Genomic DNA, 14,494 nt, shown 5'->3' with positions numbered 1-14,494 from the left:
CAGGCGGTTTGTGTTGGGGCTTTTACCCCTGGCGCGGGGGAGGAGGCGGGGGAGCCGCCCGACACCGATCGGCCTGGTCTTGTCTCCTTTCGGCCAGGATGGCTGCCCGCGGCGAGGTGCCCTCCGGCCGCCCGCAGGCTCCCAGCATCGCTTCGCCCCGGCTGCCGCCTGTGATCCAGCACCCGCTCTCCCGGCTCGGCGACCCGGAGCGCCTGGCTCTGCGCGGGTTCGCGCCTCGCGGACAGCGGCCTGCAGGGGGCGGCGGCGGCGCCTGGGGCCCGCCGCCGCAGCCCCCCGAGCCGGAGCTGCTGGCGCCCGCCTTCCGCGGTGCCCGCTCCCTGCCGTCCCCCCCGCAGCCGCAGGAGGTCTCCGCCCGCGCGGCCCCGGGCAAGCCCAAGCTCCCGCTGTTCGGTACGTGCCGGCAGAGCGTGGGGAGGGGCCCGCAAGGGGCCAGTCTGCCCCCGTCCCGTGGGAGCTGGAGGGAGCCCCCGGGGCGGGCAGAGCTGCCGCGCGAGAGCACAGGTAACCGGTATCTCTGCTGTCAGGGAGGGGATGCCACATGCCTGGGGGATGGGACACGAGGAAAAGCTGATTGGGAGGGAAGCGGTGTTTGGTAAGTGATGAACACTTGGCTTTAGAAAAAGAAATGTGTTACCGGTGTTCGGTGCAACGTACCCGTCCTATCCCCAACCCAAGTGAATGGGCTTTGTTGGGTCACAGTCTGAAGATCGGGTGGAGGAAATAGGAGTCGGAGATTGCCCCTCCTAACCTGTAGGCAAACTGCTGCTCCTTCAAGACCATTACTCCAACTCCTAAGGTAGTGTAGCAGTAGCTGTCTGTCTGTAAGCCGGGCCTCTACATAGTCATGGATCCTGATCACTTTCCTCTCCAAGTGCTTCAGAATTGATTCCTTGAGGACCTGCTCCATGATTTTTCCTTAGGCCTACCCTTAAAATGCTTCCACATGCTAGACAAGTGGGATTCTCTTGTAGTAGAGAGGGGTTGCAGAGGCTTCCTTGTATGACCAGTGTGCCTAAAACTTCCTTTGCAGCCTCACCATGGAGTGAATGTTAAGAGTAACAAGAAGGATTTCTACAGGTATGTTAGCAACAAGAAGAAGGTCAGGGAAAATGTGGGCCCCTTAGTGAATGGGGGAGGCAACCTAGTGACAGAGGATGTGGAAAAAGCTAGTGTACTCAATGCTTTTTTCGCCTCTGTCTTCACAAACAAGGTCAGATCCCAGCCTACTGCACTGGGCAGCACAGTATGGGGACGAGGTGACCAGCCCTCTGTGGAGAAAGAAGTGGTTCAGGACTATTTAGAAAAGCTTGACAAGCACAAGTCCATGGGGCCGGATGCACTGCATCTGAGGGTGCTAAAGGAGTTGGCGGATGTGATTGCAGAGCCATTGGCCATTATCTTTGAAAACTCATGGTGATCGGGCGAGGTCCTGGAGGACTGGAAAAAGGCTAATGTAGTGCCCATCTTTAAGAAAGGGAAGACAGAGGATCCGGGGAACTACAGGCCAGTCAGCCTCACCTCAGTCCCTGGAAAAATCATGGAACAGGTCCTCAAGGAATCAATTCTGAAGCACTTGGAGAGGAAAGTGATCAGGAACAGTCAGCATGGATTCACCAAGGGTAGGTCATGCCTGACTAATCTAATCGCCTTCTATGATGAGATTACTGATTCTGTGGATGAAGGGAAAGCAGTGGATGTATTGTTTCTTGACTTTAGCAAAGCTTTTGACACGGTCTCCCACAGTATTCTTGTCAGCAAGTTAAAGAAGTATGGGCTGGATGAATGGACTATAAGGTGGATAGAAAGCTGGCTAGATTGTCGGGCTCAACGGGTGGTAATCAATGGCTCCATGTCTATTTGGCAGCCGGTATCAAGCGGAGTGCCCCAAGGGTCAGTCCTGGGGCCGGTTTTGTTCAATATCTTTATTAATGATCTGGAGGATGGCGTGGATTGCACCCTCAGCAAGTTTGCAGATGACACTAAGCTGGGAGGAGTGGTAGATACCCTGGAAGGTAGGGATAGGATACAGAGGGACCTAGACAAATTAGAGGATTGGGCCAAAAGAAATCTGAGGAGGTTCAAAAAGGACAAGTGCAGAGTCCTGCACTTAGGAAGGAAGAATCCCATGCACTGCTACAGATTAGGGACTGAGTGGCTAGGCAGCAGTTCTTCAGGAAAAGGACCTAGGAGTTGCAGGGGACGAGAAGCTGGATATGAGTCAATAGTATGCCCTTGTTGCCAAGAAGGTTAATGGCATTTTGGGCTGTATAAGTAGGAGTATTGCCAGCAGATTGAGGGACGTGATCATTCCCCTCTAGTCTGCATTGGTGAGGCCTCATCTGGAGTACTGTGTCCAGTTTTGGGCCCGACACTACAAGAAGGATGTGGAAAAATTGGAAAGAGTCCAGCGGAGGGCAACAAAAATGATTAGGGGGCTGGAGCACATGACTTATAAGAAGAGGCTGACGGAACTGGGATTATTTAGTCTGCAGAAGAGAAGACTGAGGGGGGATTTGATAGCTGCTTTCAACTACCTGAAGGGGGGTTCCAAAGAGGATGGATCTAGACCAGGGGTCGGCAACCTTTCAGAAGTGGTCTGCCGAGTCTTCATTTATTCAGTCTAATTTAAGTTCAGCATGCCAGTAATACATTTTCACGTTTTTAGAAGGTCTCTTTCTATAAGTCTATAATATATAACTAAACTATTGTTGTATGTAAAGTAAATAAGGTTTTTAAGAAGCTTCATTTAAAATTAAATTAAAATGCAGAGCCCCCAGACTGGTGGCCAGGACCCGGGCAGTGTGAGTGCCACTGAAAATCAGCTCGCGTGCCGCCTTTGGCATGCATACCACAGGTTGCCTATCCCTGATCTAGACTGTTCTCAGTGGTGGCAGATGACAGAACAAGGAGTAATGGTCTCAAGTTGCAGTGGGGGATGTTTAGGTTGGATATTAGGAAAAACTTTTTCACTAGGAGGGTGGTGAAGCATTGGAATGGGTTACCTAGGGAGGTGGTGGAATCTCCTTCCTTAGAGGTTTTTAAGGCCCGTCTTGACAAAGCCCTGGCTGGGATGATTTAGTTGGGGATTAGATCCTGCTTTGAGCAAGGGGTTGGACTAGATGGCCTCCTGAGGTCCCTTTCAACCCTGATATTCTATGATTCTATGAAGTGGTGCAAGAACCTGCAATAGTGACCTCTTTCCACACTTGAATTGTACCTTTATATAGTACAGTGATGTAGACTTTAACTGTACAAAATAAGACTGAAGTTCTGTCCCAAGGATCTGGTGGTGATGTCAATCCTAAGAATCATTAAATGTCAACCATATTCCAAAGGGTAAATGAGGGCCACATTTTCAAATGGGCTTTTAACTCTGCCTGCGAACTCTGCTTGTACATATTTACGTGCAAGTGCAAAACTGCAGTTGTGTGCATAAATCAGAGAGTCACACAATTAATTTGCATATTTAAATGTTTATATGTGCACATTACAGAGACCCTTGTAACATTTGTTCCTAAACGGGTAAACCATAACACTCCCACTTCATCTTATTTAAATAAAAAAGTGATGGTGGCCAAGAATATTATACTATTACTGAAAATTATAGCGTATTAGAAATGTCTCTTTTGAAACCTGAATTTAAAACTCCTTCGATAGACATCATAAATGCATATAATAAAACATTACTGTTTCGTTTTATTATATACATTAGTTTTTACTTTAGAAAACATTATTAACAAATGAAATTGTAAGACCATTTTCTCACAGTAATGTTTGCTGAGCTCCGGCCAATTACTAAGCCAAGTAAGAATTCTACTTTGCAATTATGAGACAATAAAAAGTAATACTTTAAGTTATGTCTCCAAATAGACTGTATTTAATACTTAGGTATTCAGCAGACACTTAAATTGGTATAGTCATGATATATAATGACATTTTACTTATTGTGTGATTCATTGACTATCATGACCCAGTTTTTAAACTTGTCTGTTCAAAATGGAGTGATTAATTTCAGATCCCTCGCATACAAATGTACCCTAGGTAGCCAGATACTTAAGTGTTAATTTCAGTGCCCAAATGCAGACTAGAGTATCCTAAATTTAGAATGTTTTAAAATAGAGTTCATAGAAAACTGGCTCCATGAACTATGTATAAGTGCAGTATATGAATGAAACAAGGAACCTGATAAACTTATATACACAAATAGTAGTTGTTTCTGGAAAATTCATGTAATTCATGTTGCCTTTATTTGGTCCATATTTTGTAAGTAATGTTCACATTACTAACGGGGGGTTAGATTCTGCTGTTCTTACTCACACACTGAGAAATACCTTACTTCACAAGGAGTCTCATTTGAAGTTAGTAAGATATATGTACAGTAATGATTGTTGGCCCAGTTGTAAAATGCTTACTCACACTGAATGATACCTTACTACATACACCGTCCCATTGATTTCAGTGGGACTACTCATGTAGTAAGGTTCTATTCACCATAACGGTGGCACAGTTGGGCACTGTGTGAGTAAGGGAAAGAGGATTTTGCCGTACATTGGTTATTAGAGGTTGTTACATTAGGGGTAAATATTACAGTTGTCTAAAATTGGTTGCAAAACTAAAGTGACCAAATACTATGCAAGTTCTTGTATGGTGAATGCAGAAATCATGCCCAAATGGTCCAACATAATGCATTGTTTAGAAAACATTACATTGGTTATTACTATACTAGAGATTTAAAATGTGGAACATGTATTGCTTTTTTATTTCTAATCATATTAGTCAAGATTAGGCACTTGTTTTTGGAAAAGTTAGATGCCCAAATCCATATTTAGGTATCTGAAAAGTGGCCTGACTTAAAAGTGCTGTTTTTGTAGCAGTCCAACTTTAGGCACCCATTTGAAAAATCTTGCCAATTGTCTGTGGCTGTATATGGTCCCATCTGGTGCCTTAAAAATGTGCAGGTGTATACCTTAAAATATCGATAATAATTTGTGATTGATTTCAGTTTGATTGGGGAGGCGGGAAGATGACTTCAGATGGCCATAGAAATGCCAGTGTGGCCTTTCACAGCACAGAACAGGGGATATGTCTGTTTGTTCTTGAATTTGAACCCCAAATAAGATATTGACTTAGAAATATTTAAAGTTTATATCTGAAGATTTTTCAGATTTCTTACTGTATCTACATACCTCCCTTTTTGACTAATTTACAGTTTTACTGAAAAACACATAAGAATACAAACATACACCCTAAACACAATCTTGCAAAGGCAAGAGAAAGCCAAAAGATGACATAATAAATATGTGTTGGGCTTTTCTAAACTCTACAGTCCAAATTCTGGCCTCCCATTGACTTCAGTGGGTGGCATAGGCTGCAAGGAAGGGTAAAATTTGGTTCAATCAGCCTGTAATAGCACAAAAGTGAAGTCATACTCTGAATGTATGCAAATCAGAGAATACATGTGCAAATTGTGCCTTTGACATTTCAATGTTCTAAATGCAGCACATTGACCGATGCCTTGTGTCAGGTATGATCCCCAAAGTGACCATATTCTTGACAGGTTTAGCATAAAGTAAGAATCTAAAAGCATGGGAAAGGCCCGTTTCCAAACATCTTAGTATTGTCTTATACAGTTACATACATTTGTGTCTTTTTGTTGTTGGTTATACACATTATTCTTTTGACATTCCCTTTTGGCTGAACCAGTAATATAAACAAATGGCTTGACCGAACATGTCCTGTTGTGTTTAAGGATTACCCTCACCAAAGCAACTGAATCTAGGCTAATACAGTGGGTTTTTGGGTTTTTTCAGTGCTTCAGTTATTTCATTTGTGGCCGAGCTATATGAGACAGGGGAGGAGAGAGCAAGGAAAGAGTAAGGAGCATGATCTGAGAACCTGAAGAGAATTGACCTGAAAAGAGCACTAGTGCACCGCTGCTGCTTCTTTGCCATCCTATTAGGAATACTGTTGTGTTGTGAATAATGTCTCCTGAATCCTATGTGCAGCATTTGAGGACTGTGGCATCACAGTCGTTTGTTCCACATCTTCAGTTTTTTTTCATACATTTTTCAAAGTTTTACTTCCCTGTTTCTATTCTTTTGTGACATCTCAAATGTGGTACATATTTTGATGGAAAAACTAATCATAGAAACTGCTAGTCATTGATTTCTTCTACATCAGCTGTTTGAAGAATTAGATTGGCTGGCATGAATAGTCATTATTTTTAGGTTATTCTTGTCCCTCAGTATAATGTACAGTAAAACATTTGATAACATGTCGTTGTTAATAATAAAATCACAACAGTGTTCAGATCTAGAACTTTTAATCCATAGACCCTTATAAAGGAGGAGAAGAATCTCTATGTGGTCATGCTTTTGGTATTATTATAGTTTATAATGGATTAATAAATAATGGCTATTATAAGCACATTACAGACATGAGTACTAACTGTTGTAGATGGTTATAAGCACATCAGTAGAAGCCATTATAGATGGATACAAGCAACCTATTGACCTGTTAGGTTCCATAACAATCTATCACCATTGATTTACCCTTTGTTAAAACATCTGTTAATAATTTATTAACTCTTTATAGACTGTTTATAAGCGAGTGCCATAGAAGCAACAAGATGGAAATGAGTTGGGGAATCTGTTCAGCACCTTAGTTCTCTGTACACAAATGCAAGGAATGTGGGGGAATAAACAAGAAGAACTGGAAGTCTTAATGCACAAGCAACATTATGATGCAGTTGACATCGAAGAGTATTGGTTGACTAAATCTCTTGACTGGAATATTGATATAGAGGGGTATAGCTTGTTCAGGAAGGACAGGCATCGAGAAAAGGGAGGAGGAGTAGCGTTGTACATGAAAAATGTATTCACTTGTTCTGTGATCCGGAAGGATGTGCAGAAGGTCAGACTAGATGATCATGATGGTCCCTTCTGGCCACAGAGTCTATAAATCTGTGAAAAGGAGGTGAGGGGCAGACCAGATGAAAGTATCTGGGTGAAGGTAAAAGGGGAAAAAAACAGGGGTGACATCATGGTAGGTGTCTGCAACAGACCACCAAATCCAAGGGGGAGATGGAGGGGATATTTCTAGAACAAATAACAGAAAAATCCAAAACCTGAAAGTAATGGGGAATTTTAGTAACTACCCAGATATCTGTTGGAAAAGTAATATGTCAAAACAAAAAATCTCCAGTTGGTTCTTGGAATGTGTTGGGAACAACTTCTTGTTTTAGAAGATGGAGGAAGTAACCAAGGGTCAGCCATTTAGGACTTGATTATGACTAACAGTGAGGAGTTGTTTGCAAATATAGAGACTGAAGGTAACTTGAGTGAAAGTGGTTTATGAAATGATAGATTTCATGATTCTAAGGAAAGGAAGGAGCGAGCCCAGCAGAATAAGAACAATGGACTTCAAAAAAGCAGACTTCACAAATTCTCTGAATCTGTTAGGTGGGGTCCCATGGGAAGAAAATCTAAGGGAAAAGGGAGTTCAGGACAGCTGGCTAAATATGGCTCCATCAGGAGCTCTTTAATGACTTGAAAATCAAAAAGGAATCCTACAAAAAGTGGAAACATGGACAAATTGCTAATAATGAGTAAGAAAGTATAGCACAAGCTTGTAGGGAAAAATCAGAAAAGCTAAGACACAAAATGAGGTACACCTACCAAGTAACATAAAAGGCAATAAGAAAAGGTTTTTTTAAATGCTTTAGGAGCAAGAGAAAGATGAAGGAAGGTAATAATGGATGACACCAAGAAGACAGAGGGCTTTGAAGCCTATTTTACTTTAGTCTTCTTCATTAAAAAAGTTAATGTTGAATATTAACAACAAAGGGGAAGGATCACAAGCCAGAACAGGGAAAGAGTGGGTTACAGAATATTTGGATAAATTAGATTTATTCAAATTTGCAGGGCCTGATGAAATTCATCCTAGAGTACTTCCAAGATTCCTTCACATAGTTCTGTAACTGTTTGCAATTATCTTTGAGAACTCATTGAGGATGGGTGAGGACTCACAGGATTAGCAATGGGCAAACATAGTACCTGTCTTTAAAAAGGGGAAAGGAGTACCCAGGGAATTATAGCTATGTCAGCCTAATTTTGATAGCTGGAAAGGTACTGGAACAAATTATCAAACAATCAATTTATAAGCATGTAGAGGCTAACAGGTTGATAAATAATAATCAAAATGGCTTTGTCAAGAACAAATCATGCCAAACCAACCTAATTTTCTTTTTTTTGACAGGATTACTGGCCTAGTGGATGGGGGAAAGCAATAAACATAATATAACTTGATTTTAGTAAGGCTTTTGGCATAGTCCCTCATGATATTCTCATAAGCAAACTAGGGAAATGTGGTCTAGATGCAATTACTATAAGGTGGATGCACAGCTGTTTGAAAAAACGTATTCAAAGAATAGTTCTCAATGATTTGCTGTCAAACTGGGAAGATGTATCTAGTGGGGTCCTGCAGGGGTCTGTCTTAGGTCTGGTACTATTCAATATTTTCATTATTCACTTGGATAATGGAGAGGAGAGTAATCTTATAAAATGTGTGGATGACACCAAAGTGGGAGGGGTGGCAAGCACTTTGGAGGACAGGATTAGAATTCAAAATGACCTTGATAAATTAAAGTATTGGTCAGAAAACATCAAGATGAAATTCAATAAAGACAAGTGCAAAGTACTACACTTAGGCCCTGCCCCTTCCCCTCCCTGCTCCACCCTTTCCCCAAGGTCCGCACCGACTGTGCTGCTGCCTGAATGGTAAGTCTTCCTCCTCTCCTCCACTCTACCCCCGCTTCGGAGGTCCCAGCTGCTCTCAGTGTCCCTCCTCACTCCACTTCCCTGTGGAGGCGGGGAAGTGAAGAGGGATGCGGCATGCTAGCTGGGGAGCGAGGATGGACACAGCATGCCAGCTGTGGGTAGGGGAGTGAAGAGGTAAGCAGCAGGGGTCTTGCAGTGAGCAGGGAGGGGGCAGTGAGGAGGTGAGCGGCGGGCTAGCAGGGCTCCCGCTGCAGGTGGAGAAGGTCTGGTGGGGTAGGGGGTGAGAAGGTGAGTGGTGGGTGGGCAGGGGGGTGAGGAGGTGAGTGGCATGTGGGTAAGGGTCTCACTGCAGGTGGAGGAGGTCTAGGAGGGTGAGAAGGCAAGTGGCAGGCAGGCGCAGGGGTGAGGAGGTGAGCAGCAGGCGTGCAGGGGTCTAGTGGTGGGTGGGTGGGTGGGGGGCTGTGGTGGGGGAGTGAGGAGGGATGTGTTGAACGGCCGGCAGGGGGGTTTCGCAGCATGTGGGAGAGGGAGAGGAGGGATGCAGGGCGGGGGTGGAGTCTGGGCAGGGCAGAAGAGGCAGGACAGGGAGCTAGCTTCCCCCAGGGGAAGCTTCACCCACCACCCATGAAAATGGGGAATAACTGGCTAGATGGTAGTACTGCTGAAAAGGATCTGGGGGTTATAGTGGATCACAAACTGAACATGAGCCAACAGTGTGGAGCAACTGGGGGGAAGGCTAATCATTCTGGGGTGTAGAATGATGGGGTGTAGGAGTGTCAGACATAAGACAGAGCAGCTAATTGTCCCACTGTGGAACTGTGACCAGTTCTGGGCACCACACTTTAAAAAAGATGTGGACAGATTAGAGAGAGTCCAGAAAACAGCAACAAAAATGATAAAAACTTTAGAAAATCTGATCTATGAAGAATGGTTTAAAAAAACTGGGCATGGTTAGTCTTGAGGAAAGAAGACTGAGGGGGGACCTGAGAATAGTCTTCAAACATGTTAAGGGCTGTTACGAAGAGGAGGGTGATCAGTTGTTCTCCATGATATGAAGGGTAGGACAAGAAGTAATGGGCTTAAACTGCAGCAAGAGAGGTTTAGATTAGATACTAAGAAAAGCTTTCTAGTTAGTTAAGCTCTGGAATAGGTTACCAAGGGAGGTTGTGGAATCTGTATCACTGGAGGTTTTTAAGAACAGGTTGGACAAACACCTGTGAGGGATGGTCTAGGTTTACTTGGTCCTGCCTCAGCATGGGGAGATAGACTAGATAACCTCTTCAGGTCCTTTAGAGCCCTCCATTTTTGTCTATGATTCTGTTTATTGACATACCTGTAATACAAAATGTAACCCATTATCTGTAGAATATGCTTAGGGAATATAAAACAAAGAGAATAAGTGACTTGCCTAAGGCCACTCAGTAAACCAGTAGCAGAGTTGGGACTAGAACCCAGGTCTCCTGATTGCCCTTTCCTGTAGAGGCAGAGAAGCATTAATGTTATTGTAAGACTTCATCTGGAGTACTGTGTACTGTTATGGTTACCCTGTTCAAGAAAGATGAATTTAAACTGGAGCAGGTGTAGAGAACAGCTACTAGGATGATTAGGAGAATGGAAGGCCTATCTTATGACAGGTGACTGGAAGAGTTTGACTTGATTAGTCTAGCAAAAAGAAGGTGAAGATGGGATATAATTGCTCAGGGGATTAAATACTAGGGAGGATGAAAAGCTATTTAAGCTAAAGATCAGCAAAAGGTTTTCATTGCTGGTGAACTCCTACAAACAAGCAATTTTTGTACATCGGGGGTTAAATACTAGGGAGGATGAAAAGCTATTTAAGCTAAAGGACAGTGTTGGCACAAGAGCAAATAGGTATAAACTGGCCATGGACAAATTCAGTCTGGAAACTAGAACACTGTTTCTAACCAGCAGAAGGGTGAGGTTCTGAAACAGCCTCCCAATAGGAGTTGTGGGGGAAAACAAGTTAATTAATTTTATGAGAGAGCTGGACAAATTTATGAATGCAGCTGTCTGACAGGGTTGCTTGTGATGGTAGGGGGCAGGGCTCAACTGCCCTGGGGCTCACTTCCAGTTTGTTTCTTATGTTCCTAAAGCTCATGCTTCAGGGGTTAGGGAGATATTCCCCATCCTGCTCCAATGTATTATGGGAGGGTTTTTTATCTCCTTCCAGTGAAGCATCGGAGATTACCACAGCTGGAGAACTGACATTGGACATGGAGGATTAGGGCTCTGAGGTGGCACTGAGCATTCTCTCTCTCAGATGCTTGGCTGGATGGTTCTCGATTACATGCCCAGAGTCTAATTGGTTGCAGTATATGGGGTTGGGAAAGAATTTTCCCACAGGTCAGATTGGTAGTGACCTGGGGGGGGATTGTGCCTCCCTCTGCAGCGTGTAGCTGCAAGTCACTTGCCAGGATTATCTGGGTATATTTCACTGAATCATTTCCCTGTCATTGCAGGGACCGTGGGCACTGGTGCACTTTGGTCCTTCCTGTTCTCTCCCTGTGGCAAATGAGGTCTCCTGAGGGCTGTAATACTTTGGTCTAATTTCAGTTGTTGGGTTTAATGTGCGAGTGCTTGATGCTATTGGTGGCCTGTGATATACAGGAGGTCAGACTAGATGATCTGGTGGTTCCTCTGTGACTGAATTCTGTGCCTTATCTACTAGCTCTCTTTACCGGTATACATTGTTCATAGTTTCTGAAAGTTGACTTTTTTTTTATGACCCAGGCCAACAAGCTGACATTGGAAACTCAGCAGTAAGCAGAGCAAGTTTTGTTAGCAGCAGGACCAGTTTACTGTCTCAGCCTGGGGGACAGCTCAGGATTGAAGCTGATGAGGTATGATTTTAATCAAATACAGTCCATGTAAATAAATGGGAAGAATAAAATTTGACTCTGAAACCTTTCTTGGTACCAATATGGCATCTGTCAGCAAGCCCTGTGAATTGGCTTCAAGGTGGTACACATACATCTCCTCCTTTTGCCCTGAAAGCCAAGCATGGTGATAGGTTATAACTATATGTCCTAACTTAACTTATATTACAGTGTTCAATTTTAATATTTTCCACAGGAAATTCTAGCCCCAGTCCTTTAAAAATATATGATTTTTAGAAGCTCTCTGTCAAACAGAAAAGAACTGTCAGCATAAGTTTGTATAATTCAGTTACCTAGTAATATCCTCCATAAGTATTAATTGAATTCTAAAACATTGTACACACTCCTTCACCATTATTTCAGAACAAATTTACCTATGTTGAATGGCATCCTCATGATGTTGTTGTTTGTGGGGGGAAACTCCCATTGAAGACAATGGAAACTTTTTCTGAATACAGACTGAGTAAAGGTTTCAGGACTGGGCTCGTAGTTTTCTCAGAATGTAACCTGGCAACACATGGTTTAATGATAACACAGAAAGCAAAGATCATATTTATTTTGGCAATGCCAATAAGGTTCACTCAATTCAGCCGCGCAACAGTACATGAAAGCCTATATTACAAGCTGAGTAGAAAAAAATTGTAAATTTTTCTTTTCCTGCTCAAGACTCGACCGAAAGTACTCTTCCCCCCTGCCCCCACCTCCAGGTGGTTATTAAAGATACATCATTTCATTGTGGAACATTTATTCATTTTTGATTTCTTATAATCTTGTCAGTGACAGTCGACATCCTCTTCTTGTGCTTTAAGGAAAAAAATCGAGTTAAAAGTACATATTAGAGGTGTGAGTTTTTTGTATATTTGCTATTGAATGTGTATCAAATTTATTTTTATTTAAGCTGGAGCACATTTTGCATGAAAAAATGAGATCTGGAGGCTATTTTACTATGAGACAACTGTTCAAAAACAATGACCCTGAGGGCAAGGGGCAGGTCAATAGGTATGTGCCTCACACAGGAGATTGCATTGTCCGGGATCTGTTACTTAACTTTGACACTTGCATGTGTATCACTAAAGGTATGAAACAAAGCCAGTGGTCTTTTTCCATATATTTAGTACCATGAAATACTTTATATTTCCTCCCAATTCCCTCTCTTCCCGCCCCCCACTTTTGTCTTTTATCAGTGTATGAAGGTGTACTGGATCAATATATTTCTTACTTTTATTCATTCATAGAGATGTGCTACTAATGATGCTGACCAAATTTCTTGGAAGGTATATCAGCTTCAAGCAGTATCAGCAACTTCTTCTAAGGTATGTGATCAGATAAAAGCTAAAGAAGGTGGCAAAAGACTTCCACTATTCATAACCTATAATATAAATATGAGCAAATTTTCCATTTTGACTGTGGCAGACCTGGCTTTACCGCAATAGTCCCCTTCTCTCAATTTTCTTCCTTACTCAAGAAATTCATCTTTCACTTGCCAGCATAGTATTTTCAAACTGGAAACCATATAATGATGTGACTATAAAGCACAGATGCATTTTTCTAAATCACATGGTCTGAAAAATATTGTACTATAAGAGGGAGAGTGCAGTTTTGTATTTAAAAAGCAAAATTATTAAAGGTAGATTTCCTGATGCCAATCCTGCAACTCATTCTTCATACAATCCTTTGGACTGAAAGGGACAATCCTTTGTGTTGGTCATCTGTCCATCTCCGTGAAAGTTGGATTTTATTATTCCTACGCTACCTGTGATGGATGGGTGTCAAGTTGAGCTTTCAGTACTTCCAGTGATGATGATTCTATAAGCAATCTTGGCATCTTGTTCAATCGCCTAACTGTTCTAAGAGTTGTGGAGCTGCTGTCCTCTCTCTTACGCTGATGTAAATCGTGTAAATAGCTCCTTTTAAACCAGTGGCATAACACGGGGGCAAAACTAGTATAAGTGCAGCCTGTAAAGTTAATAAGTTATTTATATTTTCCCTTCTGACCATTACTTTTTGATTTATCTTCATTGGTAATAAGAATAATGGATCCCTCTCCCTTTCATAACATCCCTTCTCATATTCTGGCAGCTAAAATACCCTCAGGGTGTGAGAAAACTGAGTTGGATTTATCCTTCAGTATTCTTAATATTTTCTCCTGGATCTTATTTTCTAAACATCTTCTTTACTCTTCTCAATTGATTTTTCTTTACAAAAAATGATATGCCAAACTGAGAGCAGTAATTCAGCTGGAAGCCTAATAAGCGTGAAGTAAAGTGGAATAATTTCCTCAATAATTTGCTTGAATTATTCCTGCTATTGTTTCCTTTTTAATGACTTCATCACACTTTTGGCTCCTCTTCAATGTATTACCCGCAATAACCTTCACAGCCTTCTCTATATTTTTACTGCATGGCCCATAATTCCCCAGCCTATGATTTTTGCTTCACATTATTCCTCGCTATGTGAGCTTCATCACAGTTATCTTTTCGAATCTCATTTTATTCTTTTGTTTTGCGCCATTCATAAATTGGATAGGGACCCTGAAGTGATTTATGACAGTAATATAATCCTTTCACTGAGTCATAGCTTTGTACGCAGGCAAATAACCTGCATTACACTAGTGAAATAAGTTCATTACATAGTTACTGAGAAATAATATTTGTGTATTATATTAACAATTGCAGGCACTGTGTGTGAATTCCCTTGTCTTACATCCATTCACATCTGTGCATACCGCATAGCACTGTAATGTCTGCTTCACTGTGGATGTAATTTCAGGCTTACTTACAATTAGAACTGAGCAAATAA

At 42.3% G+C, this 14,494-nt stretch overlaps 1 protein-coding gene across 1 annotated transcript in view; it reads left to right on the top strand.

Moving 5' to 3' along the window:
* The first annotated feature begins 98 nt into the window (after positions 1-98).
* Positions 99-14,494, top strand: part of LOC141986958 (EF-hand calcium-binding domain-containing protein 6-like) — an 87,879-nt gene continuing 73,483 nt past the window's right edge. Inside the window, exons 1-4 of the mRNA XM_074952053.1 lie at positions 99-411; positions 11,550-11,659; positions 12,594-12,694; positions 12,931-13,008. Coding sequence (XP_074808154.1) covers positions 99-411; positions 11,550-11,659; positions 12,594-12,694; positions 12,931-13,008 — 602 coding nt within the window. The remainder of the gene's footprint in view (positions 412-11,549; positions 11,660-12,593; positions 12,695-12,930; positions 13,009-14,494) is intronic.

The sequence above is a fragment of the Natator depressus genome, chromosome 4, assembly GCF_965152275.1.
Source record: "Natator depressus isolate rNatDep1 chromosome 4, rNatDep2.hap1, whole genome shotgun sequence".
NCBI lineage: Eukaryota > Metazoa > Chordata > Testudines > Cheloniidae > Natator > Natator depressus.
This window is presented reverse-complemented; position numbering and strand designations above follow the sequence as displayed.